The sequence below is a fragment of the Bos indicus genome, chromosome 24 (assembly GCF_029378745.1).
Source record: "Bos indicus isolate NIAB-ARS_2022 breed Sahiwal x Tharparkar chromosome 24, NIAB-ARS_B.indTharparkar_mat_pri_1.0, whole genome shotgun sequence".
Classification (NCBI taxonomy): Eukaryota; Metazoa; Chordata; class Mammalia; order Artiodactyla; family Bovidae; genus Bos; species Bos indicus.
The window spans coordinates 48,974,347-49,001,306 of NC_091783.1; the positions used below are offsets into that span (position 1 = coordinate 48,974,347).

A 26,960-nucleotide genomic window follows, 5' to 3' on the forward strand; every position below is an offset into this window, starting at 1 on the left:
ACGCGTGCATGCGTGTACACGCACGCGCGCGCACACACACACACACACACACAACCAGGCACCGAGCAATCCATCTGTCTCGAAGAGCCGGCTGTCAGAAATGAAAGTACAATCTCCTGGAACCGAGTCACAGCCTTCTAAAAATGTGTGCCGTTTTCCCAGACTGAGGAAACTTGCAGGGGTGGGGTCTGTTTCACTGAGTCCCAGAGGCTCGGGCCTGTGTCTCACCGGCCAGTCCCGCGCTGCGCGGCTGGAATTCCAACCTGCAGCCAGCGGGCCGGCTCCCAGAGCGCCTGCCCGCCCACTCCCCTTCCTCGCAGGAAAGGGAAGGGCCAGCCTTGGAGTCACCCCGGCATCTCAGGAGGGGCGTGCCTTCAAGCACACCCCCACCCCCACCTCCGAGACACCAGGTTTTCACACCACTGTTTTTTCTTTCCCTTCTTCCCCTGCCAAGAGAATCAAGCCCTGGCTCCTGCTGCCGACCTTCCTCCCACCCTAAACTGAGCCCCATTCATTAGGCCCGCTCTCAGCCAGGGCAGGACAGGAAGGAAAACAGCACGCGGGGGCCTGTGAAAGAGACACTCAGAGAGGTGATTTCCAGGGGGAGGTGGGGGCAGGGGCGTGTGGGCGCTTTCCCTGCTCCCCACCTTGATGCCCACTTGGCCTGGCCCTCAGCACGGCAGGCACACCCCCTCCAGCCTTCTTTCTTCCCCTACCCAGCCCTGCCTCATTCAGCTAATGCACCCCCCTCAACTGGCCTCATCCTGGCCACCCCCACCCTACCACCCCCCATGAAAGATCAACTTCTTTGAAAGGAGGAGGTTTGGGCATTCTCCATTTGCAAAACCCTCCACCTTGGACCTGGGCCACTAGTCATCTTTTGCGGGGGGTGGGGGGACATTCTCACTGCAGAGATGGGAGCCCTGGGTTTTCTCAGCGCCCATTGCCTCCCCTCCAGATACCCCCAAACCACTGGCAACAACCCAAGAAACAGTTTCTTCAATTTCCCCCCACAGCACATTATTAATAAACCGCTCCAACTCTGAACGGAAAGAAGAAAGAGCTCAAACTTTGAAGCCTTGGGAATTAGTAAATCAAGAGCTAAAATTCAAAACAAATGCTCTTTCATGTGGAGCCCCCCCATCACTTTTTTTTTTCTTTCTGCAGTTCCCTTGAACCATGCTAGCCCTTCAGAGACAAGCACTCCTTCCTAGCAGCTCCTCATTCATTGACTGCAGTTACTATGGGGGTTGGGGGTTCATCATTGCTTTACCCCCAGTGTCTTTCCAGGACTAGAAAAACTCTCGGAAGCCCACCCATCTCAGAAGGGGCAACACTGTCACACCGTTTGGCTCTGGGGCCGGGAAAGGAGGCTGGTGTCGTCACTTCCTCCAGCAGAGGAGACAGACAAGATGTTATCAAGGAGACAAACCTTCCGAAAAGCCCCCTTTCAAAAGCTACCACTTCCCTTGCTTATTTCATGTGGTTCGGAGGGGCTGGGACTCCTCCTGCACATTCAGGATTTAAAAAATAAAACCGTCTAACAACATCCTGAGTGCACGATTTCGCCCAGACCCCTTCCTCCTCCTTGGCCTTCTTTCTTTCCGGAACCCTCTCAGCCTTAGAAAGCAGAAGAGACACAACTCACACATCCCTGTATGTTCTTTCCTCCTCCACCACCATGGTCCACGCTCATCCTCACGCCCCCTAGCCCCCTGCCCTCTCTGGGTTCCTCTTTTTTCCTGCTCAGCTCTCATTAGGAGCTTTGAGTAAACAATACCCTCTGTCTCAGATAACAGCCAGAGTATATACTGTGCTGAAATCAAAACAAACAAGGGTCTCCCTGAAGACATTCTCGGCAAGATCAATTCCTGCAGCGGGAACTGGCTGGGAGGAACCAAGACTGACTGACACTTGACCAGTTAGAAGTCCCCTCTCAGAAGCGCTTTACAGCTTCCATCTGCACTGCCATGATCCCACCTACACGAATGTCCCAAAGGCAAATGCCCAGGACTCTACTGGATCTTCTCTTTTCTCCCCCAGGTTACTTCCCCTCTTGTTTTAGCTAGTTGTTAGAAAATCCTGTGATGGCATGCATACTGGGGTGGGAAAAGCAGGTGGAAACAGGACATCTTTAGAACAAAATGGAAATGTCTCCCACTTACATTGGTAATGAGCATCTCCAAGTTTATCACTCTCTTCTCCCGTCTCTCAGTGACAAGGATGCTCGGGCTACCCAGTGCCCCTCACCCAATTCCATAACCCTCTAGCCGGGGCAAATTTCAGGCCCCTCGCTCACACCTGTGGGCCCTGAGGGACACCTTCCCTGCTGGCTCAGTGTCAGCGCCTGCTATCTGCAGTGACCCATCCATCCATCCATCCCCAACACACACTGTAGACTCCAGCCGGAAGCTCGACCGGGAGGCAGGATGGGCAGAGAAGCACCGAGGTTGTCTTCTCTAAACTCCCATCCTACACCCAGGATCTATCTTCTACAAGTTTCCAAAAGGTGGATCCCTTCCCTTCAAGGCACCTGATGCACTGAGAGCAAGAGAAGAGCTTAAACCCAAGAACTAAGAACACCAGAGTCACCAAGCGAAGCCCCTCCAGCAGGGGGCTGCTTAACAACAACTCAGAAACACAGCCCACACCCAGGTGGCCCCCATTTCCACATCTATGGGGCAGGCCAAGAACCTCGAGCTGAAGGGCGACGGGAGTCAGCGCAGAAACGTCCAGTTTAATGCACATAAAAACGTGGATTAACTCTAGACCAGCTGGGGTGGCAGAAGGCCACCTCTGGTCCTCCAAAATCTCCAGTCATTTCAGGAGGCCTTGGAATCCCCGGGAAAATAAGAGAAAAGCGTCTCACCTGAAAGCCCCCCAGGGGCCAGATAATTCGTTCCCCCTGTTTCAGCGGAGGAAGGCACAGCATCTGGACAGTCTGCTGTGGATTTGAGAAGGAGAGAGAAATAAATACACAAATAAATAAATAAGTACACCAAGATTAATTTTTAAGCACATTCTAAGCAGCATTAAAGAGAAACCACACATTCCAAACGGCTAACTCCCAGCCACGATGCTGATTATTAATGTGCTGCTCAGGCTTTGCTACCCATCATGAGACAGACCACAGCACCTTGTCACCCGTCTGGGCTCCCGGCAGCCAGTTAATCATTCGTCAAGTCAGACTCGATCACAGACTGCTGGAATTTTTTTCTTTTATTGCAAGTCCCCCATTGAGGAAACCAGGTAGTTCCCAAGGTCAAAGGAGGCCCGTGTTCTCTCCCAGCCACCTTTCTCGGGGCAAGATCAAGGGCACGGCCTCTTTGCTTGGATCCAGTGGCCCTCGCCACCACTCTCACCTGTTTACAGACAGACTTCCCAGTTCTTTAAGAAGAAACGGGTGTTGGGCTGAAGGGACTGCGTTTCCCTTTCTAACAGAGGTAGAGTAAGTGCAAGAAAATCTCAAGTACGACTCAAATAATCTTATTCATGTACGCGCCTGGGTGAAGCCCCCTCAAGTCAAGAGAACAGAGGACATTCTCAGCAAGGCTCCCAGCTCCTTCCAGACCTAATCCAAAAACTCCCCGTGGGTGGAAACCTTCCTGGGCAACCCCAGACCTGCAAGGCTCCCTGCCCTCCATCCCTATAAAATCTTTCTGGCACCCAGCACTTGCGGAGTTGCCTTCCGATGTCTTTCCTGATCTTTTACCTTCAGATCCTGTCTGCCTGAACTAGTCTATAACCTTCTCTTCAATGTCTGTGTCACCCTCAGGTGCTCAGCATAGTGACCTAAATGTTAATGAGGATAATGACGATTCCAGCTGAGAAATAGACTCCACAACCTCCCTCCAAGCAATTAAAACAAAAAATAATGGCTACGAACCACAACTAATTAGTCCCATGAAACAAAAACACACAAGACCCCATAAGTGTATCGGGCATTACTGCCAATGCCAAACTTAGGAAATCCACAGAGAAAGGCCAGCTCAGGAAAGGAGCATCCTGGCTCCAAAGCAGTCACACCGGGTCAGATGGTGCAAATCCCAGACCCTCCTTCTCCAGGTCACTAGCAGGATGTCCATGGAGTGTGCATTACCAGTTTCCCACTGGAACCGCTTAGCCAAGACGGCAAATAGGAAGCCAAGGGAAAGAGGAGCCCAGAGGCAAGGAGCCATGGAGCTCTCTAGAGACCTAGCAGCTGTGTCCATTCCCTGGGTAAAAAGGGGATGGGGCTGGGCTTGCCACCCTCCCACCCCACCCCCAGTCTCAGGTTCTCTCTCTAATCCCGCTCTTGCATTCTCCCTCAGGTGCAAGAACAACTTTCCAAGAATTCTCCTCCACAGGGGAAGGGTGGGCCGAGGAGTGGCAGCATCAGGCAGGGGAGACAGAAAAGACCATGTGGGTAATCTCATTGTATCAGGGTAAAGTTTAATTCCTAACAGGAATATACAGTGTTACAGGATACACTTAATCAAATGGAAAACAATAGGGGCAGGCAGGAAATGGAGTTGCTGCTTAAAGAGTGTATACCCTGCACTTTCCAAACTACTCCAATGGCCTTCACCCTGAAGGAGAGACAGGCTCCCCGTGAAACGGAAGACACCCCCACATTTAAACACGATGATTTTGGCCAGCCCCCACTGCCCCCAACTCTGGCTGGCTGAATCCCAGGGGCAAGGTGTGTTTCAAAGGAAGGGCCCGGCATCTCGGGGTAGAGCTGGGACCGCGAACAGGGCTGTCAGCCGGTCTCAGATCAAAGGTAAGCCAGCTCCACACCAGCAACCACAAGCGTTTCTATGAAATGGTGCTCTGCCCTTTGTGCAGCGCCTTTGATCTCAGGAGGGATTTACAAACATTAATTAGGTCTCCCTACCACCTCTGTGAAGGAGCAAGGTATACCTGTTTGACACGTACCTAGGTAAACTGAGGCGTCACTGAGTAGCCCAAGGGGCCACCCGGTGAGCGGGGCCCTACCCAAGGGTTCAGCCCTCTCCTCCCCAGCAGGCCTCACTCTCTTCCCTGCGGGTAGTCGGGCTGAGACAGTCTTCAGCATCATCTAGGTCCTGCCAGGCTAGTAAAGGGCCAAGAGGCCACACCTCCGTCTCTCACCCACAAAAAAAAGAGCTTCGCTGCGATAGCTCTCCCAAGTCAGGGTGTCAGCTTCTGCTGTGTCACCTGCTCCCCAGAAGTGCTGGGTTCTGTGGGAGACTCATTTCCCTGTCCCAGCAGCAAGAGAGCCCTTGAAGACGTGGGCCTCGAATGAGCTGTTGCAAGGGATACAAGGTGACAAAGCTGGGGACGCCCTCTTCTCTCAAAGAATGGTTTCCCGACAGCCAGCATCGTCTTGTCAACTTAGTTCTGAGCTTCCTAAGTACCATCTGGCACAGAGGAGTTCCCCCGCCCACCACTATACCCTAAGCTCTGCCCCAACCCACAGCCCTGGTTACAGAGGGAGAAACCGGTGCATCGGAATCAGCAGTGCATTTTAGGCAGGCATATCATCAGGCCTGTAGAATGACTGAATGAATGAACAAACCAACAAATGAGTGAATGAATGCATCATCTAATTGCTTCGATCATTTCTAGATTTAAAAACAGGCCTGAAAAAGAGCGGCCTGAGTTGAAAAAATAAGTGCAGAGCAAGGTCTCAGACTTCTCAACTAGGCTTTGGAGGCCTGATCTGCCAAGAGGCACTGGTCACCAGGGTCCCTGGCCTAAGCAAGGAGCATATACCCAGCAACATCAGCCCCCCTCCCACCCCAAGACATTCTTCAAATAGTTCAGACCTTCAGATACAGAGGAAACAGGAAGTAGAGCCCACACAGCATTCCCACTCCATAAACTGCGATCTCATTCTAATAACCTGCTCTCACCCCTGGTGTGATAAGGGTGGATAGGTGCCATGACTTCTGAAAGCCTCATGTCACAGACACCGTGCTCCTTCCTTCAGCCATGGCGAGCGCCCCTTCTCAGAAGATCCTGCTGACTTCGAACCACCTAGCAATCAGGTCTACCAAAGCCGGGCCATCCCAGAGGCCGCAGTGGAACGGCTTGAACCATAGCAAAATGGAACTCCCAACTTTTAGCCCTGGCATTCCTCCAAAGGCTTCCCTGGTGGCTCACTCCATAAAGAGTTCGCCTACAATGCAGGAGACCCAGGTTCGATCCCTGGGTCAGGAAGATCCCCTGGAGAAGGAACTGGCAACCCACTCCAGTATGCTTGCCTGGGAAATCCCATGGACAGAGGAGCCTGGTGGGCTACAGTCTGTGGGATCGCCGAGAGTTGGACACGACTTAATGACTAAACCAGGACCACCAGTTCCTCCAAAGGCTGCAGGGAGACCAGGCCCCAGCCCCTTCCCACCGCCTCAGCCCATGCTGGAGACTTTGCAGAAGAGATTCCCTTAGTTGTGCAACTGGTTAAGATTTTAATAACGTTCCATTGTAAACCTTACGGCTGCTTCTCACCTAGTAACCCAAGGCCGAAAATTCAACCTGGACTCGGAAACTTTAGTGTGAGCAGCTGATCTAAATCCCCAGCCAAATACTCTCCGCAATGTGCAAGGCAAAGAGAAACCTGGGGCAGCATCGCATCTGTGCCCCTGGCCACAGCAGCCAGCACAGCCAGCCCTGGCTGTCCTCCAGTGCGTCAGGAGACACGGGGGCTTCACCTACTAGCACCCTCATGTCCTTACAGCAGGATGCTACTTTTCGTTACGCTTTTTTTTAATTTCAGGGTTTTCTGAGTTTGCAGGGCTGGGGGGGGAGAACCTACTTTTTTGTTTGTTCTTTTGTTGTTGTTTTGTTTTACACAAACATTTTGGGTGAGTAACCAGCTGTCTGAGTTTCCGACTGGCAGGTTAATCACTTCCTATTGGCTGATCCGGAGAACTCTTCTCCCCCTTGGAAATGGCGCATTCCTGTCTTTGTGGCTTCTCTTGTTTACACACATTCTGCTACCTAATGTCAACACTTGCTAATGAATAAATATATCACTCCATTTGCTGAAAATGAGGTCCTGGCCTGAGATGGTCACTGCTTGAATCCGGTGGACAGAGCCTCCCACTATCTCTGCAGGAAACCCCAAAGAACGTGGGCCTTCTTTGATAGGAAGTTTCTCTCGGAACAGTTCCCCCAGTCGTCTTCAACCCTGGGGCCAAGATGACTGGCCTCTCTCTTCTCTCTTTTAAGGAAAACCTCCACATTTGAAGACTACAGAAGGAAAAACAAAAAGCAGGAGAGAGAGGGCCCCTTGGAGAACTAAGCTCATAAAAGAATTCTTGAGCCTTGATGCCAAAAACCCAGTCAAGTTACATTCTTGGAGAAAACAGACCTTGGTAATCTCAGTTAACGTTTGTTACAAATACAGAGCTGGTTTATCTCCTCATTAATGACCATTTATCTGGTGTTTTGTAAATCGAAAGCAAAATATCATATGCTTCGCAGGCCACTTATTAGACAGGCACCAGGCAAGCAGCAACGCCTTCCGACTGGAGGGAGTGTGGAGTCAGGGAGGGCTGGCTGGAGACCATGGGCTTCGCTTACACCATTCATTAAAGTATTTAATTTAGGACAACGCCCCAGCAAAACTTTTAATTAGTGGGGGGAAAGGCCCAACAGCCAAAACTCATGAGGCGGAAGGACCTGTAGAATTCCAAGAGGGAAATGGGGCCCAACCCTTCATTTCTCCTTCTCCCAGAACCCTGGCAAAATAAGACTGTCACAAGCACTGCATTTCTCAGGCACCGGCAGAGACCACAGTTACAACTCAGACTTGCAGGCACAGGAACCTCCCCGCTGTAAGAAAGGGCTCCAGGAAACAAGGGCCCATCGGAGCTGCCTCCCAGCTCTGTGGTCCCTCCTCTCTTCTCCCCTGCACTGCCAGCCAGAAGTTGAATGCAGACAAACGCAACAGGGCTGGTGCCAGCCTCAAGTGGGGCTTCTGCCCTGGCCGAATGCCATCCAGTGACAAAGCGACAGGCAGGCCAGAGCTATGCTAAACACTTTTATGGCCCCCACTAGGAATTCTGAGAAAACTAGGAGGGGGGGAGGGGGCTGTTGCCTTTACTCCTTAAATTTTCTATTCTCTTGCCCCAAACCGAGGTCATCTCTACACTTTTCTAAACAGTCTTCTCTCCCATCGGGCTCTCCAATCTCCCCACTGATACTTCTGGCACTCACAGAGTCTCCCACGTTTCCCATCACCCTGTCCCATTTGGCTCCCTAGACCTGCATGCGCCAGAGTCCACGCTCTGAGTTGAGCCAGCTTGGGTTATGGAGTACAAATACAAGAAAAAAATGAACAAAATGGAAAGCATACCTAAGAAACATCTTTGCAAAAAGAAAGACATATATGTAGACACACACACACACACACACACACACACACACATTACCTCCAGCTCCAGTCACAACAAGAAAAGAAAAAGAAAAAAAAAAAAATCCACCAAATTGCCAACAGAGGAAACCTATAACCACCTCAGGGCAAGTCCAGAGTCTCCCCAAGCCGCTGCCTAGACACACAAATCCGCGTTCTACAGCCTCCATTTCTAACTTAAGACAGGAAGGATATTTTTAAAATCAGCTACTCACCAGTTGGTTTGAGAAAATCCATCGGGTATCTGGAGTAAGGAGGAGGGGGAGACTCTGGAATTAAAAAAGAAAGAGAAAATAAAGGCTGAGCCCTGAGAGAGAGATAGAAACTTATGATAACAGAGGCATTCTTTTAGCCCAACTGTTTGTCTTAGCTGTGGGGGTTGGAGGCAGGGCCGCGAGGCGGTGATTGCCTTGATATTTAGCTGTCAGATAAACAAAAGAGGCCGCCTGGCGCCAGCCTCGGCGCGGCGCTCCTCCACGTCTGCGGCCGCCGCCGCCGCGCTCGGCCGGCCCGGCTGCAAACCGCCGGCTCGGCCGCCTCACGTCGCAGTTCACGGGGCGGGGGGCGGCGAAGCCCCCCCTCTTCCCCTACTTAGCGTCCCAGAACTTCAGACCCTGATCCCTCCGCCACCCCCCGCCCCGACCCGTCCCCCCGGGGCGCAGTTCATCTCCGCCACCGCCGCTGCGCCCAGCACCCGCGCGGGGAACACGGGCTTCCCCCTTGCCCAGCTTCCCCGGAAGGTGCACCCCAAGGGCGCTGGGGAACTTGAATCGGTGGGCGCCCGAGATGCACCCCGCCCCCGCACAAAGAGGCAGAGAAAAGGGATGCAATGGAGAAGGCTGGGAGCATAAAGGAGAAGGACCCCGGGGTCTCAACGGAGGAGCCCAGGGCCCAACTCAGTAGTCTGGGGGCAAACCATCCAACAGTCGGTTACACTGCTCTCTCTCCTGCGCTGGAAGAAAGTAGGAGACACCCAACTTCCCCTGACTGCCTGTTCTCTCTCACCCCGGGCTGGCGGAGCTGGGAGCAGGTATCCAGCTCGGCCTCCTATCCTGCTCTCTCTGCCTCAAAACCCAAAGCTGCGCCGGCCAGGGTAGGCTTCCTGGCCCCTTGCGCCCGACGTGACGCTCCCCCTTCCTTCCTAAAGGGGAGCCTTCCTCTCCAGCCTTTACTACCTCTTCTCCGAGCCTTCCTTGGCGGGCTTGGACCGAATCCAAGTCGGCCACACACCTCAACGCCTCTCGCCGTGCGGGGGAGGCGTGACCCCCCCACACACTTCTCTCTGCACCCCCTTGGCTGATCCGGAAATAACCCCATGTCTGCAGAATATGGGCATGAATGAGTAGGGCCCAGAGGCACCACCCCCCCGCCCTTGGGGCCACCGAGGAGAGAAAACTGGAAGGGAACCCCGAGGGAATGCCTTTCCAGTTTCCCCGGGTCCCCTCTCTACACCTTTGTCCCCCAAATCTCCTCCCAGGAGGAAATGTACACACACCCCTCCGGCGTGGTGGCTGCACTAACCCACAGCCCAATCGGGCTTTTCTTCCCCCCACCTGAGTGCCGGGGGGAAGGGGGGGCACCGGCGGGTGGGCGTGGATCAACTTCTTACCTAGTTCGCAGAGTCGGCTAAGGTGATGGGGGTTGCAGCACACCAGCTCGGGGTTGATCTTCCCGTAAGATTCACAGCAACACAGCCTCTTGACTTCCGAGGAATGCCTGAGATCCGGCCACCTGAACACTTTGCACAGCAGGAGGGGGAGCGAGTAGGTGGAGGGCGGCTGCGCCGGCTGCGAGCCGGCAGGCGCCCCCAGGCCCAGCCTGCAGTCCAAGCGGCCGGGCAGCAAGAGGCACGCGGTGCGCGTACCGCCGCGGGACTCCACGGCCTGGAGCAGCAGCTCCAGCTGCCGTTCCTTCAGTTTCTTGAGCACCGAGTGCGTGAGCGCTTTCAGATCCGCCTCGCCACCCCCGGCCGCGCCGGCGCCCGCGGCTGGGGGGTGGGGATGGTTGTGACCTTTGGCACCTCGCACCGCCTTGCCCAGGCAGCAGACAGCCCTGCCTGCGCCGCCGCCGCCGGCCCCATGCGCCCGGCCGTCCGTCGCCCCTTCTCCCCGCAGCTCGCCTCCTCCTCCGCCTCCCCCCGCGCCCTCCTCCTCGTCCTCGCCGCCGGGCGCACGGCTCCTCCAGAGACGCCGGACGAGCGCAGATCGTTTGGTCCTGAACATGCGGGGCGAGGAGGCGAGGAGAAAAGTCGTTGGCCGGCTAAGGAGCGAACATGACCTCCGCACACCATGAAGAAGTCGGGCGCCGAGTTGGGGCAGCAGGCGCAGGCGACAGCAGCAGCAGCAGGGGCCCTGGCAGGAGCGGCGGCGGCCCGAGGGGCGCTCCGTGGCATGCGCCAGTCTCCCGGAGGCCGGAGCGCGCGCGGGGGCCCGGGGGCGCCCGCCGGGGCTCGGGGGCCTGCGCTCCGGCTGCCCCACCCCGCGCGGCCCGCGCCGTGCGCCGCTCTCGGGCCCCGGCGCACCCCGGAGGAACGCGGCCGCCGCTTCCCTGGGGGCGGCGAAGCCTACCCGGGTCGGCGCCTCCCCAAAAAGAGGCCCCCCCGCAGTGGCTCCCGAGTGTCGGGCTCGCCAGCCTCGGCTGCCTACATGAAAGATCCGCGGCGGCAAAAAACGAAAGGCGTTCGGCAGGGCTGCTGGAAGGAGGAAAAAACCTCTTTCCCCCTTGCTAAGCAACTTAATTTGGGGGTGGGGAGAAGCAATTAAAAAAAAAAAAGCAGGCACGCGATTTATTTTTTTCCTCTATATCCTTAGTAACCGGATCTCCTTGAATTCCGTGCACACGAAGACTCGGGGGAGGGGGCTGAGTGGACTTCACCCCACATGAGATGTCTGGCGAAATAAGGAGGCTCTCTCAAAATCTAAGAACCAAACATGCAAAGCCCCAAATGAAAAACACCACCTCCTCGCACCCCGGAGGTCTGGGGGCGTCCGGCTGGAGCTGGGGTTTAAAAAAAGAAAATGTTTACAAAGTAGAACGAGACGTTTGAGGGGTGGAAAAAAAACGTATCCACGAGTTACATCCCCCTTTTTTCCTTGCAGAGCCCCGCTGATCTTCCTCTCCTTTTCTTCTGCCAAGAAAAAAAAAAAAAATCCTATATATATATTTTTTAATCCACAGAAAGCTTTGGCTAGGCTGCTTCAATCCTTCGCATCTGGGTGGTTCAGGGGAGTCTCTGGCCTTTCCTCTTGCGTTCCCGGGGGCCCCGGTCGTCGGCGGGGACTTCCTTGGGGCTGGCGGGGGCGCAGGGGCAGAAGATGCTGCGGCGGCGGCGGCTGCGCCCCGCGGGGCTGACAGCGCGGGGGAGGGCGGCGCGGCGGCCGCGGCGGGCCCCTGGCGGGCGGCGCGCTGTCGCCCTCTGCTCTCTAGCGCGGGGGCCACCGGCGCCCCCTCCCCGGGTTGCGGCTGGCCGCCGGGGCTCCCCGTAAAAGGCTGCTCGCCCCGACTCGGCTGCGGCGGCTGGAGGCCCCGGTTGTCCCTCACGCCGCCTTCTCCGAGAGACTCTCCTCGTCGCGGCCGGGAGCCTCCTTGTCCCCCCGTCCGCCCTCTCCTGGCACTCGGGTCCTTCTGCCGCCGCCCGGGGTTCGCCGCGCCGCACTCAGGGGCTCCTGGGCCGGGCGCTCGGCAGCTCGGCGCCGGCGGGCTGGCTCTCGTCTCGGGCAGCTCTCTCCGGCGCGGCGAGCGGACCGAGCACGGCGCCCGGCTGGCTCGGCTGGCGCGGCTCGGGGACAGGCTCCTCCGTGCGCCGAGCAGGCGAGCGAGTGTGCCCGGGGCTCGCCGCCTCCCGCAAGGCCTCCCGCCCCCGCCCCCTTCCCTCCCCCTTCCTCCCCCTTCCCTCCCCCGCCCCCCAGCCGCCGCCGCCGCCTCCTCCCCGCCTCCCCCCCCCCCCCCCCCCCCCCCCCGGGCCCTCTGCTCTGCTGGTTCCACTGCGCAGTGGCGCGCCCGGCTCCGGCCTCGTCACGTGGCCGTCTAGACACCCTGTCGCTTTAAAAAAAAAAAAAAAAAAAAGCGATTGTGTTTCGCAAACAACAGATCGGGTTTCTAAAAGCTATTTCTCCCCCCCCCCCCCACCCCGCTCACCACCCCCCCGCCACCGCCACCCGCCCAGGTCTGCAGAGGGGGGACCGATATGGGGCGGGAGCGGGGGTGGATAAAGGTGGGGAGCAGAGAAGCTCCCGGGGTCGACGGAGACCTGGAGGAATCAGAGGAGAAATGGGAAGACCCAAGAGCACCGATCGGGCACCGCCGGCGAGTTTTGGAGCGAAGCGAGCGGGCTGGTGGCCGGATTTAGACCCAGCCCGCGGAGCCTCGCGGGGGCTGTCCCGCGCGCGCTCACCCTAACGCTTCATTCATTCGTTTTGTTTTAAAGGCCCTGGCGACGGATCCCCTGGCCGCGGCGCGGGAGGGAAGGGGGAGGAGAGCGCTGTCTCCCCGTAAAAGACATTTACACCGGACTGGACCGAGGCCCTGGGAAGTGCGCGCTGGAGGGAACAGCCGGCCCGCGAGGGCGGGGAGGCGGCGCGAATGTGACCTCAGCGGCGGCCGCGCGCTCCCTCCCGCCCTCTCCCGCTCGGGGCTCGGGTTTCTAGGACTGCCTGGAGAAGTGTGTCTTGTGCAAAGCTCTGGAATGCATTTGGCTGCCTGACGAGTTGCGAGGGGCAGCATCTTGGCGGGAGGTGGCGGGGGTGTGTTGGGGGGTGCTCGCCCGCCCGCTGCGGGCAGGTTTCCTCCGGAGCCCGGAAGACCTCCGCCACTCCGCCTCCCGGCGCGGGAAGGTTACCTTCCGAGCAGACCTGCATGCATATGCATGCGGGGCCTGTTTCTTCGCCTTCCTCGGCCCCGTAGCTTTCTGTGGCGCTTAGAGTCAGCGAGTTTATCCCCTTACCCCGGGCTATAGAGAAAGCATAGACCCACCTGGCCGACTGGTGCATAGATACGGTAAGGCGTTGATGGGGCAAAGCACCAGATAGCGTTTACTTCGTGAAAGCTGTTGGTGCTGAGAAGCGTCATGATTTAAACATATAAGCGTCAGTATCGACGAGGCCACTAGTTGGCATGGTGGTCTAACCTCACATCTTATTCAGTGAAGTAATATATATATATATATATTTAAGTCATTTAGAATTGTGAGGTCAGGATGACAATCAAACTCACTGGGGAGTTTGATGACTTTTTTTTAAATGAATCTTTTTAAAAAGATGAAATGAACTATTTTCATTTTCTCAGCTAAATTATGCCCCCTTTAAAGGAAAAAGCACCAAAATAAAAAAGGGGGGGGCTAATAAAAGGAAAAGGCACTGATGAACCTCAACTTGGCCCCTTCCCTTCCAGCAACTTAAAAGCTGTCTACATGCTACAGAGGCTTAATAACTACTTAGGAATCAACAGAGTTGGAAAGATAGGTATTTGGACCTTCTCCCCCTACCCCAACCCACCAAGAGCACCTTTGGAGATATATTATGTGATAATATAATATTATATATTATATAATATATAAGGGAGAAAATCATTATCATCTCTAAGCAAGGGGCCCTGAAGCTCATTGACCTAGAAGAGCCAGAAATGCTAAGCAGGGCAGAAGGGTGTAGAACAGGGCAGCAGCTGGGATTCTAAACATTTACTTTGTAAGCCACATAGGCTGCAATTGTATAAGATCATAGTTTTGTTACAATTAAAAATAGTGCTGGGCTTCCCTGGTGGTCCAATGGCTAAGACTCTATGTCCCAATGCAGGGGGCCTACGATTGATCCCTAGCCAGGGAACTGGATCCAACATGCCTCAACTAAGAGTTTGCCTTCCAGGACTGAAAGATCCCACATGCAGGATCTAACACCCAGTGCATAAATATTTTTTTTTAATATATTGCTTATTGAAAAGGGCATTGTAACCTGTGTATGTGTGTGAAACTTTCTGAACAAGCAACCTACTAAGATAGCAACCGAGAAAGCCCAGGAGAAAATGGGTTATCCTACCATCATAGGCAAAAGAGGTAGAAATGGGATTTTGGAGATATCTGAGAAATGATACACTCACCTCAGAAAGGCTTAGAAAGAATGCCAAACTAGAAGTCAGAAAATGTGATTCCTGCCTGGGACTCTGCCATGTGTGCGTGCTCAGTCATGCCCAACTCTTTGTGACCCCATGGATTGTAGCCCGCCAGGTTCCTCTGTCCATGGGATTTCCCAAGCAAGAATACTGGAGTAGCTTGCCATTTCCTCTTCCAGGGGATCTTCCTCTCCCAGGGATCGAACCCACATCTCCTGCGTCTCCTGCATTGGCAGGTAGATTCTTTACCACTGAGATCCCTGGGAAGCCCCTGGGTCTCTACCATTCACTGGTTAAATAACTTGTACTAGAGGTGATCTTCGCATTAGAAGAGCACTTGGCAAGATTTAAAAAGGTTTCTGGGTAAGCTTCCTGCCCTCTCAGGGTCTTATTCCCACTCTCTGCTCTGGGCATCGCTAGAAGATGTTCACTTTGCTAGCGAGGCTAGGCCAGGCTGCAAAGTGACAAGAAGGACTTAAATAAGCAGTGAAAGCAAACGGCATAATTCTGCTTAAGCTTCTTGGCTAAATAGAGAACCTGATGATTCTGGGAGATGTGGCCAGTGGTGCTCACACTCTGGGATGCCAGGCTGGAGCACACACAAGGCAGGTAGATTTAGTGGGTGTTTTAGGAGTTGAATCTGACGTCACAACTTGTCTGGGAGGAACATGCATATACTTGCAAAGATATGTTCCCATATAGTGTAATTGTCGGTGCTTTAATTCAGGCGTCACTCCTGTCTTACCCTCTGTGCATGGCTTTCCTCCTCCATTTTACTGCCCTAGGTAGACAGTGGGTGGGTTGCTGGACAAGTACCTACAGTGGCTGGTGCTGCTTTATAGCTCCTTGGCATCCCCTGAATCAGTTAACATCCCAAGCTTTCCTGAGAGCCAGCCCCACCCCGTTCACATTCTTATTCCTTTCCTTTCCAAGAAAGAAGCTGGACTGTAGAGGAACTCCTGGCTGGCTAGTGTGCCTAGAAAGGGAGTTCCTTTCCTTTTCTTTCCATGGGCACAAATGAAACCAACAAGCACCCAGTTTCAAACTATTCTAATCCCTAAAAAAAAAGTTTAGGAGTTCACCAAACTATTGTGAATGAGTTTGATTCTAATCACTTGCTGGCAGGGAATATGGAATAAAATATCTCATTTGCAGTTGTTTATTTCCTGTTGTGGCTTCTATTTTCATCTTTTAGTCACTTTGGTGATAGTAATCAAACCCTAATCATGGTGCGGCCACAAGTCACAGAGACCAAAATAACTTGCAGCGGAGTTATGACAAACAAGGATGGAGTCAGCTAAAGACCTGGCTACTTAATCACTGGCCCCTGGCACCCGAAGGACTGCGGGGGCCGCCATTTAACTAACCCCGCCATTTGACCGACCGCTGGCTAAGCATCTAGAGGAGAGAGGAAGCTGGAGGGAAATTGCTCCAAGGCCCGTGGTCTTGAGCAGTCAGAGCCCCAGGGTGCGAGAGGAAGGAGGGCAGCAGAGTATATACAGGAAGTGGAGGAGAAGCAGGTGAACTGTCCACAACTGCCAGCGGGGAAACTGACATGAAAGAGAAAGAGGAGAACAGAAAAAGAGAACTGGCAAACCCTCTACAGCTACAAGCAACTAAGCAAACACTAAAATAAAAAGATAAATACCTCGTCTCGGGGAAGGCAGGATTCCTCCTTTCAGGCCTTTTCTCATGTTCAGTGGTTCTTGGAAAAAAGAAAGGTCGAGAGAGGCCCCAAAGGGCAGGTGGGTGTGTCGGTGTTGGGGCCAAGGACCAAGGCAGGGATGAGGATTTTTCCTTGCAGAAGCCAAAAAAGAAACAATTGAAGAGACCACCAAAAAAAAGTGTTGAAAAAATATCGACATTTCTTGTGCAACTGTCGCCTGAAAAATGTGTGCGCCCTCAGCCATCCTGAACTGGCAACAATACAACTGGAAGTGATGGCTCATGAAAGAAAGACAGCTTGAGTGAGGCCGATGTGACAATCAACACTTCTTGGCTTATCTTAGGAGAACGAGAAGGTAAGTGAATGAAATGCATCTAATTCACAATCAAATAAAGATTCTATAAGTCCTGACTCATCAAATATGCTTGTGTTACAGGCATGCTGTCAACTAATCCATAACATTTGCCAGGTGACTCTCCAGGGCTCTCGGCTAGGTCCTGGGGGCCAGAGGGGAGGGGCAGGGTGAAATGAATGTTCTTATGAAGGAGTCGAGAGAAACATCCAGGAAAAGCAAAGACCTAGGACAACAGAGACATTCAAATATACAGTCACAATTTCCTCCAGGGATGGCCATTGGATGGCTGAAGAAAACAGCTGGAAGGGAAACTTAACTGCATGTAACTTTCTGTACCTTTTCAACTTTGCACCTTGTGAATGTGCCACTTATTCAAAAATATACAAATTTGAAGGTTTGCTCTTTTTTTTTTTTAATCTGTGTCTGCTTTTCTCATTTCCTGAAATTTGCTGTTCTGATGTTCTTGTAGAAAAGGACGAGTTGGCAAGGTCCTATGTGGAAGTGAGGCTGCAGACAGCGTCTCTCTCTGTGGGGCAGTTCCTACAGGAAGACTGATGACAACAGAGGCCAATGTGTCATCCCAGACGGCAAGGGCGGAGGCTGCCTCGTCATGACCCTGGCAAGAGTCGGTGAGGAAACACACCAGTCCTAATCAAAAGTCATTCTAGATATCAGTGAGGTGCAAGTCCTAAACCGGGAGAACAGTCTCACAAACACTGGCGTCCCGACCACAGAGGCACAGGAAGGAGCAGCCTGCCCCATCTGAGAAGAGGAGAGTGGCACCTTTTGGAAATAGAAAGGGGTTCTTGTGATTCTTGATCCATTTCACCAGCACTGGTTCAAGAGGTGGTGCCAGGTCCCAGGCGTGACCTCTGAGACACAGAAAGGTGTATTCAACAGCCTCTGCCCTCAAGAAGGGTGTAATTTAAGAGAGGGCTAGAAATAGGAAAATGGTCAGCCTTCAAGAATGGAGCGAGGGAAAAAAAAAGAATGCAGCAAGAACAGTTCGAGCAAAAATGGAGGCCCCGGGCTTCGCTGCTGGCTCAGTGGTAAAGAATCCACCTGCCAATGCAGGAGACACGGATCTGATCCCTGATTCGGGAAGATCCCACATTCTGTGGAGCAACTAATCCTATGAGCAGCAACCATGAAGCCTGTGCTCTGGAGCCGGGAACCCCAACTACTGAAGCCCTCGCGCCTAGACCCTGCAACAAGAGAAGCCACCACAATGAGAAGCCGGCACACCGCAGCAAGAGAAAGCAGCCCCTACTCGCTGCAGCTGGAGAAAGCCTGCGTGCAGTAATGGAAGACCCAGCACAGCCAAAAAGAAAAAGAATGGAGGCCCCTGATCGGGGAAAACAGAAAATCAAGGGATTGATTCTGTCAGGGAGGGGGGCGGGGGGGTGCGTCTCAGAAATTTTCCTAAAGGTATAAATATTTGGAACTAGATTGGGTGAGTTGACAGTCAGGCAGACGTGCGCATGACATGAATGACTCTATTCAAACGGAAAACGTGACACAGAAACAACTGCTTGTTTTCTGTCCACTTTGAGTTAAGTCTTCAAAATCAAGCCGCGCTTGTCACTTTGAGTCTATAACTTCATTTATAAACACTCCTAAGCCTCAAGGGGGTCAGAGATGGAGGTGTGGCTCCTGCAAGGGATGTTCAGGGAGCTCACCTTCCTCAGAGTGAAGTTTTTCCCTGTAGAAAGAATTTGCAGGCATGACACGACATCATCTATAACTACAGAAAAGTTTCTTCTCAAATAACTGGGAAAATCTCCATGATCGCCAGTCCTCAAACCAACAGTCAGGCCTCACTTGAAGCAAACTGCTTCATGTCAGGAGACAACGCCAGTTGTTAACACAAGGAGAAGGGAAGTGCCTCCAGCATGAAGCTGGCCTGTGATGGCTCAGTAATGGACCTGCTTAGATAATGGCTTCAAATGCCGACAATGAAAAATTAGGATTCGCCATTGCAGTATAGACAGAGAGACATACAATTTGGCTGATTTCCACGGGCAGTAAAAAAATTGATTTTAAAGACAGCAAAACAAGAAAATAAATGTTGAGCTTTGCTCAGAGGCACCCCAGGAGCCCTGCTGATATTCCTCATTATCCAGGCTGCATTTGAACTTCAAGACACCAACAAATGGACTTCAAGCTCCTGGTCATATTGGGCTACCAAATTAGCCTTCACTCTTTTCTGATCCCACCCCCCCATACCCCGCTATTTTTATCTTTCCCATTCCCCTAAGTCATTAAAGGATGACTTTGGAGCTAAATTCTGCGTAGTAAGTGCCAGATAGCTTCACAGCAACGAGACATCCTGTTAATGGTGAATCAGAACTGGGCAGCCTGCAGAAGGGGTGATGTTTTGTCTGTAGCAGAGCGGAGACTCATAGGTGACCACACACGCTGCTCCTGGCACATCGTGGGACCCACCAAAGAAGCCCATCCCTATGAGTGATGGCCGAGGCATTTCCACTGTGAGGACCCCGGGGAGCAGACAGGACCCTCAGCCCAGTTTTTGGATCAAATAGATTCTTCTGCCATTACTAGCCTCAAGGCTTTAGGAAAGCTGTTTCCGTCGTCTGTCTGCCTTCCTCATACAACAAACACTGAATTAACAACGTCTTGTGTATGCCAGACCCGGTGAGAGGCTCCAGGAACAAAGCCTTCACCCCAGGGGTTGCTGGGACGCAGCGCAGGCACGCCGGACACGCCGCCAGCACAAGTGCTATGTAAACTAGCTGGTATACAGATGCTAATCGTCATGATTATCATGGATTTGGCGGCAGGAGCCACCCAATAAGTTAATTTTGCCTAACCTTCCAAGCCTAGGAAATGGATTTTTGCTGGGATAAGTGTCCGAGTGACAGGGTAATGAAGAAGGAAGCCACTCTTTCTAGTGTCTGGGACTTTTTGTGGGTTTTACCAGGATCAGTTGAGATACTGTCAAAGGCACACGGCCAGCATCAGAGTTTAAAAGCCAACTAGTAAGGCTGGGACATCTTTTTCTTAGAATGAAAGAGGGGTACGTGAGAACACGACCTAGTGTTCCTAGTTCTTTGCTAGAATTACTCTGAGTCATATTTTCTTATGTCCTAGAAATAATTTTGCTGCTGATGGTGACAAGCGAGGAGGAAGGTGACGGGGCAAGGAGCTGCCCAGTGAAGACTCCATCCCACCTTTCTCCATAAACATTTATTTTGCAGGCTTTCAAAGTCTGTGGAATACGATGTTATTCAGCATTGCTCACATCTAGTAGACCCATAAAGAAAAATTGCAGTAACATTCAGTGAGAGGTAGAAGGGATTTTAAAGTCGTCCTCAGCAGTTCAGGCCTCAAAACCTGTGATCCATGGTCAAGTTTCCATAATGCAATATATTTTCTCAAATGCGAAATTATTAGATAATTTTGCTTTTTTTGTTTTATTGATTTTTGAATATGTAATACACGCACAGTGCTACGCAGCTTAAAGAGGACAAAAGGGCATGAAGAGAAAAGTAAGGCTTCCACTCAGGCCACTGACTTCTCCCTCAGGAGATGGCCCCATCACAGCCAAACAGAGAAGGTGAGTCAAGTGAAAAGACAGGCCTCGGGTTTGAACTTCAGCCCACAGCCACCTGCCTTTTTGACACCTCCCCTTGGATGGCTCAAAGGCACCTTGAACTCGTTATGTTCCAAACAGGGCATATCTCAGTATCTTCCTTCCAGAACCTACTTCTCCAGGTCTCCACCCTCAGAAAGCTTGCCCAGGGACCTCGCTGGTGGTCCAGTGGTTAAGACTGTGCACTTCCAATGCAGGGGGCGTGGGTTCGATTTCTGGCTGGGGAACTGAGATCCCATATGCTGCACAGTGTGGCCAAAAAATAACTAAAACGAGAGCTTGCCTATCTCCATCCAGTGGTGGGAATCAGAAGACCAGCAACCTCCTCCTTCTTCATCCCGCATCCAAACCAGGCTCAGCATCCCATCAGTTTTTCCTTTGAGATGCCTCTCAGTCTGTCCACTCTTCTGCAGGTCCCCTCACCGCAGCCAGCAGGACGCAAGCCATCAGCATCTCCCTGGGGACTACTGCCCACAGTACTCTGCCCACTTGTGCATCTGGTTCACTGAGACCCGCCAACCCCCTTCTGCTGAGGCTGGTCCCGGTGCTGGCCTGACTGCACCACCACCCAGCAGGCTTCCTACAGCCCTCGGAACAAGGTCAGCCCTTCCGTGACCTGTAAGCCCTGAGTGGTCACCTCAGGACCTTCCTTCCGCCCCCGGGGACTGGGCACATGCTGTCTCTCAGCCTGGGATGCTCCTCTCTATCTTTGAGTGAGGTCACCCCACCCCCATTATTATACACTCTGGCAGCCTCAGGCATCTCCTTGCGGTAGCATTTACTACACTGGAAATTTCACCTTTAATTCCAAGTCCTTGCTTCATGTTTATCTCCCCACCTACCCAGGGCTTTCCAGGTGACACCAGCGGTAAAGAACCCGCCTGCCAATACAGGCTAAACAGAAGAGACGCAGATTCCACCCTGGGTCAGGAAGATCCCCTGGAGGAGGGCACGGCAACCTGCTCCAGTATTCTTGGCTGGAGAATCCCGTGGAGAGAGGAACTTGGTGGGCTACAGTCCATAGGGTCACACAGAGCCAGACATGACTGAAGCAACTTAGCAGGCATGTCCACCTACCCAGATGACTCCTTAAGGGCAGAAGCCCTGTATTATAGCACATCAAACACTGGCATGGAGCAAGCACTCACTGATACTGGCTGAACAAAAGACTGACCCAGAAGGAAAGAATAAATCATTTCATTTTTTAAATTTTTGGTTGCACTGAGTCTTCCTTGCTTTGCACGGGCTTTCGCTAGTTGCAGCGAACAGGGTCTACTCTCCAGTTGCGGTGTGCTGGCTTCTCTTGTGGAGCACAGGCTCTAGATGAGCAGGCTCTGCAGTTGGGGCTCACGGGCTTAGTTGCTCTGTAGTTGGGGCTCACTGGCTTAGTTGCCCCACAGAAGGTGGAATCTTCTTGGACCAGGGATGGAATTTGTGTCCTCTGCATAAACAGGCAGATTTTTAACCGCCTTCCCACCAGGGAAGTCCATAAACCATTTCTTTTGAGATGCTGTCCCTCCTAGTTCGAGGAATCAATATGCCCTATCTTTTTATGAAAGGCGATGATAATAGACAGTGTTTACTTAAAGACTTATTTAGAAAAATTAAATGTTGACAATTGAAGGGAGGGTCTTTTAGGGATGTGCAAAACCCTAAAGCTGACAAACTACTACTTAAAGCCCAAGGAAAGAATCTCAGATCCAGAAATCCTGGGGGAGTCTAAATACCTTCCTGAAGAATAAGTTGCCCTAAAGTCAAGGGGGGCATAGTTAAAACTCTCAGTTACTCCCCATTCTGTGTCCCTCCTTCCCTCCCTTTCCTGTCTGAGGCTTATTTCATGCATTTTCTCAACCGGAGTTCCATGAAGATGAAGAGAAGATCAACTAAGACCGCGCACTTGGTTAGTAACACCTTCAGGTCCAGAACTCACCTATCCCTCCATCGACATGTCTCTATGCCCAGCAGTGTGTAGCTGTCCCAGCTGTCTAAAATGCACAGGTAAGAAAACAAACAGAAAGAAGCAATCCGGCTCTTCTCGGCTGGCTGACCCTGGCTCTTTGCACAAAGTTGGTGCTCAATGAGTGAATGAACGAACGCATGAATGCCTGGTCACTCTGACTTTCTTCTGGGGCTCACTGTCTGAACCCTACAGTCGCAGGATCACGCTTCCCAGTCCCCCAGAGCCCTGTCACCAGCTATCATGCGGGCTGGATGAACAAGGACCACTCCTTGGCTCTCCTTCATACCAACTATGGGCCAAGCATCGCTCAGGCACATGGTCTCTTCAATGGGGAGTCTGCACTCTAGGGGGAGACAGAGAAGAACTAAGTAAATATATACACACACAAAAATATGATTTCACATAGTTACAGATCAGATCAGATCAGTCGTTCAGTCATGTCCGACTCTTTGCGACCCCATGAATCGCAGCACGCCAGGCCTCCCTGTCCATCACCAACTCCCGGAGTTCACTGAGACTCACGTCCATCAAGTCCGTGATGCCATCCAGCCATCTCATCCTCTGTCGTCCCTTTCTCCTCTTGCCCCCAATCCTTCCCAGCATCAGAGTCCTTTCCAATGAGTCAACTCTTCGCATCAGGTGGCCAAAGTACTGGAGTTTCAGCTTTAGCATCATTCCTTCCAAAGAAATCCCAGGGCTGATCTCCTTCAGAATGGACTGGTTGGATCTCCTTGCAGTTTGTCTTCTCCAACACCACAGTTCAAAAGCATCAATTCTTTGGCGCTCAGCCTTCTTCACAGTCCAACTCTCACACATAGTTACAAGAGCTTTGGAAAACATAAAGTAGAGTGAGGGACCAGGGCTGGTATGGGCTGAGAATGGCTGTTTCAGGTCTGTGATCAGGGAAGGCCTGTCTGGAGAGAAGCAAAGATCAGGTAAGACCCTTCCAGGAAAGGGAGGGAGCCAGGGCCTGGAACCTGAGACAGGTGAGCTGGCAAGTTACAGGAACAGCTGGGAGGCCAGCCTGGCTGGCATGGTGACAGCATGGGCAGAGTGATCAGAACTGCGGAAAAGAGAGCTGCTGGGCAGGGGGGTGGGGAGGGGTTGATCATGCAGAGCCCCCGAGGCGTTCCTGCTTGTTAAGTGAATGCGCCACCAAACACAGGATAATGGAGACAATTACAGTTTCAGGGGAAACACACAGCACCCAGCACAGGAGCCAGAAATGCCATGTTCAAATATCATCTCTGTTACCATTAGCAGTGTCACCTAAGACCTTGATTTCCCTATGGATAAATGGGGATAACAATGATACTCACCAGTGCAGAGCTGTCTTGAGATTAAATGAGATGATAAAATATACAGAGGAATATTGTGCTGTGCTTAGTCACTCAGTCATGTCTGACTCTTTGTGACCCTATGGACTATAGCCCGCCAGGCTCCGCTATCCATGGGAATTCTCTAGGCAAGAATACTGGAGTGGGTTGTCATGCCCTCCGCCAGGGGATCTTGCCAACCCAGGGATCAAAATCATGTCTCCCGCATGGCAGGCAGATTCTTCACCATCTGAGTCACCAGGGAAGCCCACAGTGGAATATTACTCAGTCATAAAAAGAATGAAATAATGCCATTTGTAGCAACATGAATGGACTTGGAGGACGACAGAGAAAGACAAACACGATATTAGTCATATGTGGGCTCTAAGAAAGATACAAATGAACTTATTTACAAAACAGAAGCACTCACAGACTTAGAGAACAGACTGTGGCTACCAAAGGGTCCGACTCTTTGCGACCCTGTGGACTGTAGCCCACCAGGCTCCTCCGTCCATGGGATTCTCCAGGCAAGAATACTGGAGTGGGTTGCCATTTCCTTCTCCAGGGGATCTTCCCAACCCAGGGATGGAACCCAGATCTCCCGCATTGCCGGAAGATGCTTTAACCTCTGAGCCACCAGGGAAGCCCACCAAAGGGGTAGGGGGAATAAATTACAAGGTTGGGATTAACGTAGACACACTATGATACATAAAATAGACAGTCAACAAGGACCAACTGTACAGCACAGGCAACTCTACCCAGTAGTCTGTAATAACCCATAAGGGAAAGGAATCTGAAAAATAATTTATATGTATACACTTATAACTGAATCACTTTTCTGTACACCTGAAACCAACACAACATTGTAAATCAGCTATACTCCAATATAAAATAAAAACTAAAAAATAAGATAGTGTACGTCAAAGAATATTGTGGAGATGAGTCTACAGAATTGTAATTTAAGAAGAAAACCCAATCAGGCATTTCTGAACCCAGCATAGAACAATTCTGTGGTACCCAAGCCCTAAAAGTGTCCACTTATACAAGTTGGTTGACCAGTAAACCTTCCATTTGTGGAACTGCTGCTGAAAACATTTGTGTATTAAGTTTGTTATTATGTCATAGAAATATATATGTTTGTGTGTATATATATACATGGAGAAGGAAGTGGCAACCCACTCCAGTACTCTTGCTTGGAAAATCCCAGGGACGGGGGAGCCTGGTGGGCTGCAGTCCATGGGGTCGCTAAGAGTCGGACACAACTGAGCGACTTCACTTTCACTTTTCACTTTCATGCATTGGAGAAGGAAATGGCAACCCACTCCAGTGTTCTTGCCTGGAGAATCCCAGGGACGGGGGAGCCTGGTGGGCTGCTGTCTATGGGGTCGCACAGAGTCGGACACGACTGAAGCGACGCAGCAGTAGCAGCAGCATAGATGTTGGTATGTGTGTGTGCTCAGTCTTGTCTGACTCTGCGACCGCAAGGACAGTAACCTGCCAGGTTCCTCTGTCCATGGGTTTTTTCAGGCAAGAATACTGGAGTGGGTTGCCATTTCCTCCTCCAGGGGGTTTTCCTGACCCAGGGATCGAACCTGCATCTTCTGAGTCTCCCGCATTGACAGGCAGGTTCACACACACACACACACACACACACGGCTCATGTCCATTCCTCTTGTTCTCCTTGATTAACAGGAATATATTAAGTACAATTTGTTGATGAAGATGCCGAGGAAGCTCTCTGATACCAAAATCATCTAAAATTGATAATTTGTCTAAAATTGCACAAACTCACAAATCTTACTTCTGAAAAAACTAAAGAAAAACCACCCAAAGAAGCAAAGGAAAGCAGAAACAAGCTCACTGGTAAACACCCCAGGGTCCTAAACCATGAATTGGGTGCTTGCTTTTCCAGATGAGCCCCAAGTTCCATGCAGGTGCTTTTGCATCTAACAGATCCGAAGCCAAGAGAGGGTGGTCACAGGCACTGGGTGGGGTTAGAGGTCCGCACCTCCCTTACGGTCCCCCCAGGATGAAGAAGGAGGCCTTCCCCTGGCACATCAGCCATCTGGGCCACAGCCCTCCCCGAGTGGCTCCTCAACGACCCAGGCCTCTGCCTCACCCATTCCCAGCCCAGCTGTCCCCTCTCCCGGACCCTGGGCTTCAGGGAACACCAGCTCTGCCTTCTGGGAGCCACCATGGTCTCAGATCAAGGGAGAGGCTCCAACAGTGGCCTGTGTGCCCAGAACTGCTGATCCAAATAGACTCCTGCCGCTTCTCTGCCAAGCCAGAGATGCTCAACAGGCACTACATCCCCTCAGAATGCCAGAGGAGGGGCACACCATTCCGTTTTTCACCCATCCCCCCATACCTCTCAAGTCACGGTTGTCCTTTACCCAGCCAGCTGTCTCCCCGGATCTCCCACTGGCTTGAGACAGACATAGAAGTAGAGGACTCTTGGCGACCCTATGGACCACACCCCACCAGGCTCTGCTGTCCATGGGATTCTCCAGGCAAGCATACTGGAATGGGTTACCACACCCTCCTCCAGGGAATCTTCCCCATCCAAGGATCGAACCCGAGTCTCTTATGCCTCCTGCATTGGCAGGCAGGTTCTTTACCACTAGCACCACCTGGAAGGGGCAGGCCCCCCCAGCTAGACAAATGCAGGTCCCAGGGGGCTCTGAACAAATGTTGAGCTTTCTTCCTCCTTCTCTCCAGGTGATAGGCAAGGGCCCCCAGGGAGTGTTTTCATCTTCCAAGAGAACATGCTCCATTAGTCCAGAACATCACTGGCCTCCAGTTTTCTAGGCCAACACTCGATCCCTCATGGAGTATTCTTGACACTTTAAAGGATCTGGCCAGCATGAATGCCACTGTGGCTGCATTCTTTAATTAATATTTATTGGGTGTCCCTATTAGGTGCCTGGCAAGCACAGTGTGTTGTGTGTGGCAAAAATATCTATTCCCTTTCCTCTCCAAGAAAGTACATTCCTGGACAACCCAAGAATGTTGGCATGCCAAGGAAAGGGAAAACATCCTCTAGCAACACCAAGAGTGAGCTGGAAAGACGTGAGGGCACAGTGGCAGTACACAGTAGTCAGGAAATGGGAGCTTGAGTCCTGGGGTCCCAAACTGGGCTGTGCAAGTCCCAGCAGGTAGCAACACTTCTCTGAATCTGCGTCTGCACAAATATGATCAACAGTATCACTCTGCCTGCCTCCTGGGGCTGAGGATGCTGTAGAAACCAGATGAGATCATGCAAGTGACGCCCTTTGAAAAGTTGCATATGCCATACAAATGCCAGATATTTCCTCCCATAAAATCTTCAGTGCCTTTCTTGATAGACACAAAAAATTGAATGCTATTTGAAAGAGTGGAACTCTGGGAGGTCAAAATCTGACAAGTGCCATAGGGCATGAGTTTAGATTTTGAGGCTGTGATCCAAACTGTTGACAAGCTCCTCTACCCTTTGATAAATACTAAATACATTCATCTTCAGCTATATGTATGTATATGTGTATGACACACAGATACACTAGGAAGGTGTGAAGGAAGGACCACACTTTGA

General features: G+C 52.1%; 1 protein-coding gene and 1 long non-coding RNA gene across 4 annotated transcripts in view; one reads left to right on the top strand and one right to left on the bottom strand.

Annotated features, from left to right (window-relative positions):
- The window catches only part of SMAD7 (SMAD family member 7), a 30,290-nt gene extending 18,072 nt beyond the window's left edge, over positions 1 to 12,218 (bottom strand). Inside the window, exons 1-3 of one of the 3 annotated variants that reach the window (XM_070779023.1) lie at positions 9,990 to 12,216; positions 8,596 to 8,649; positions 2,870 to 2,941 (exon numbers count right to left, since the gene is read on the bottom strand). In XM_070779023.1, coding sequence (XP_070635124.1) covers positions 2,870 to 2,941; positions 8,596 to 8,649; positions 9,990 to 10,602 — 739 coding nt within the window. In that variant the 5' untranslated portion in view covers positions 10,603 to 12,216. Of the gene's footprint in view, positions 1 to 2,869; positions 2,945 to 8,595; positions 8,650 to 9,989 lie in introns of all 3 variants that reach the window. The other 2 variants (XM_070779022.1, XM_070779024.1) reach the window with 2 other exon arrangements.
- Positions 12,219 to 18,759: 6,541 nt separating this feature from the next.
- LOC139179474 (uncharacterized) lies at positions 18,760 to 21,296 on the top strand. Its single transcript, XR_011563844.1, has 3 exons — positions 18,760 to 20,080; positions 20,530 to 20,715; positions 20,963 to 21,296. It is a non-coding gene; the product is annotated as an uncharacterized lncRNA (long non-coding RNA).
- The last annotated feature ends 5,664 nt before the right edge of the window (positions 21,297 to 26,960 follow it).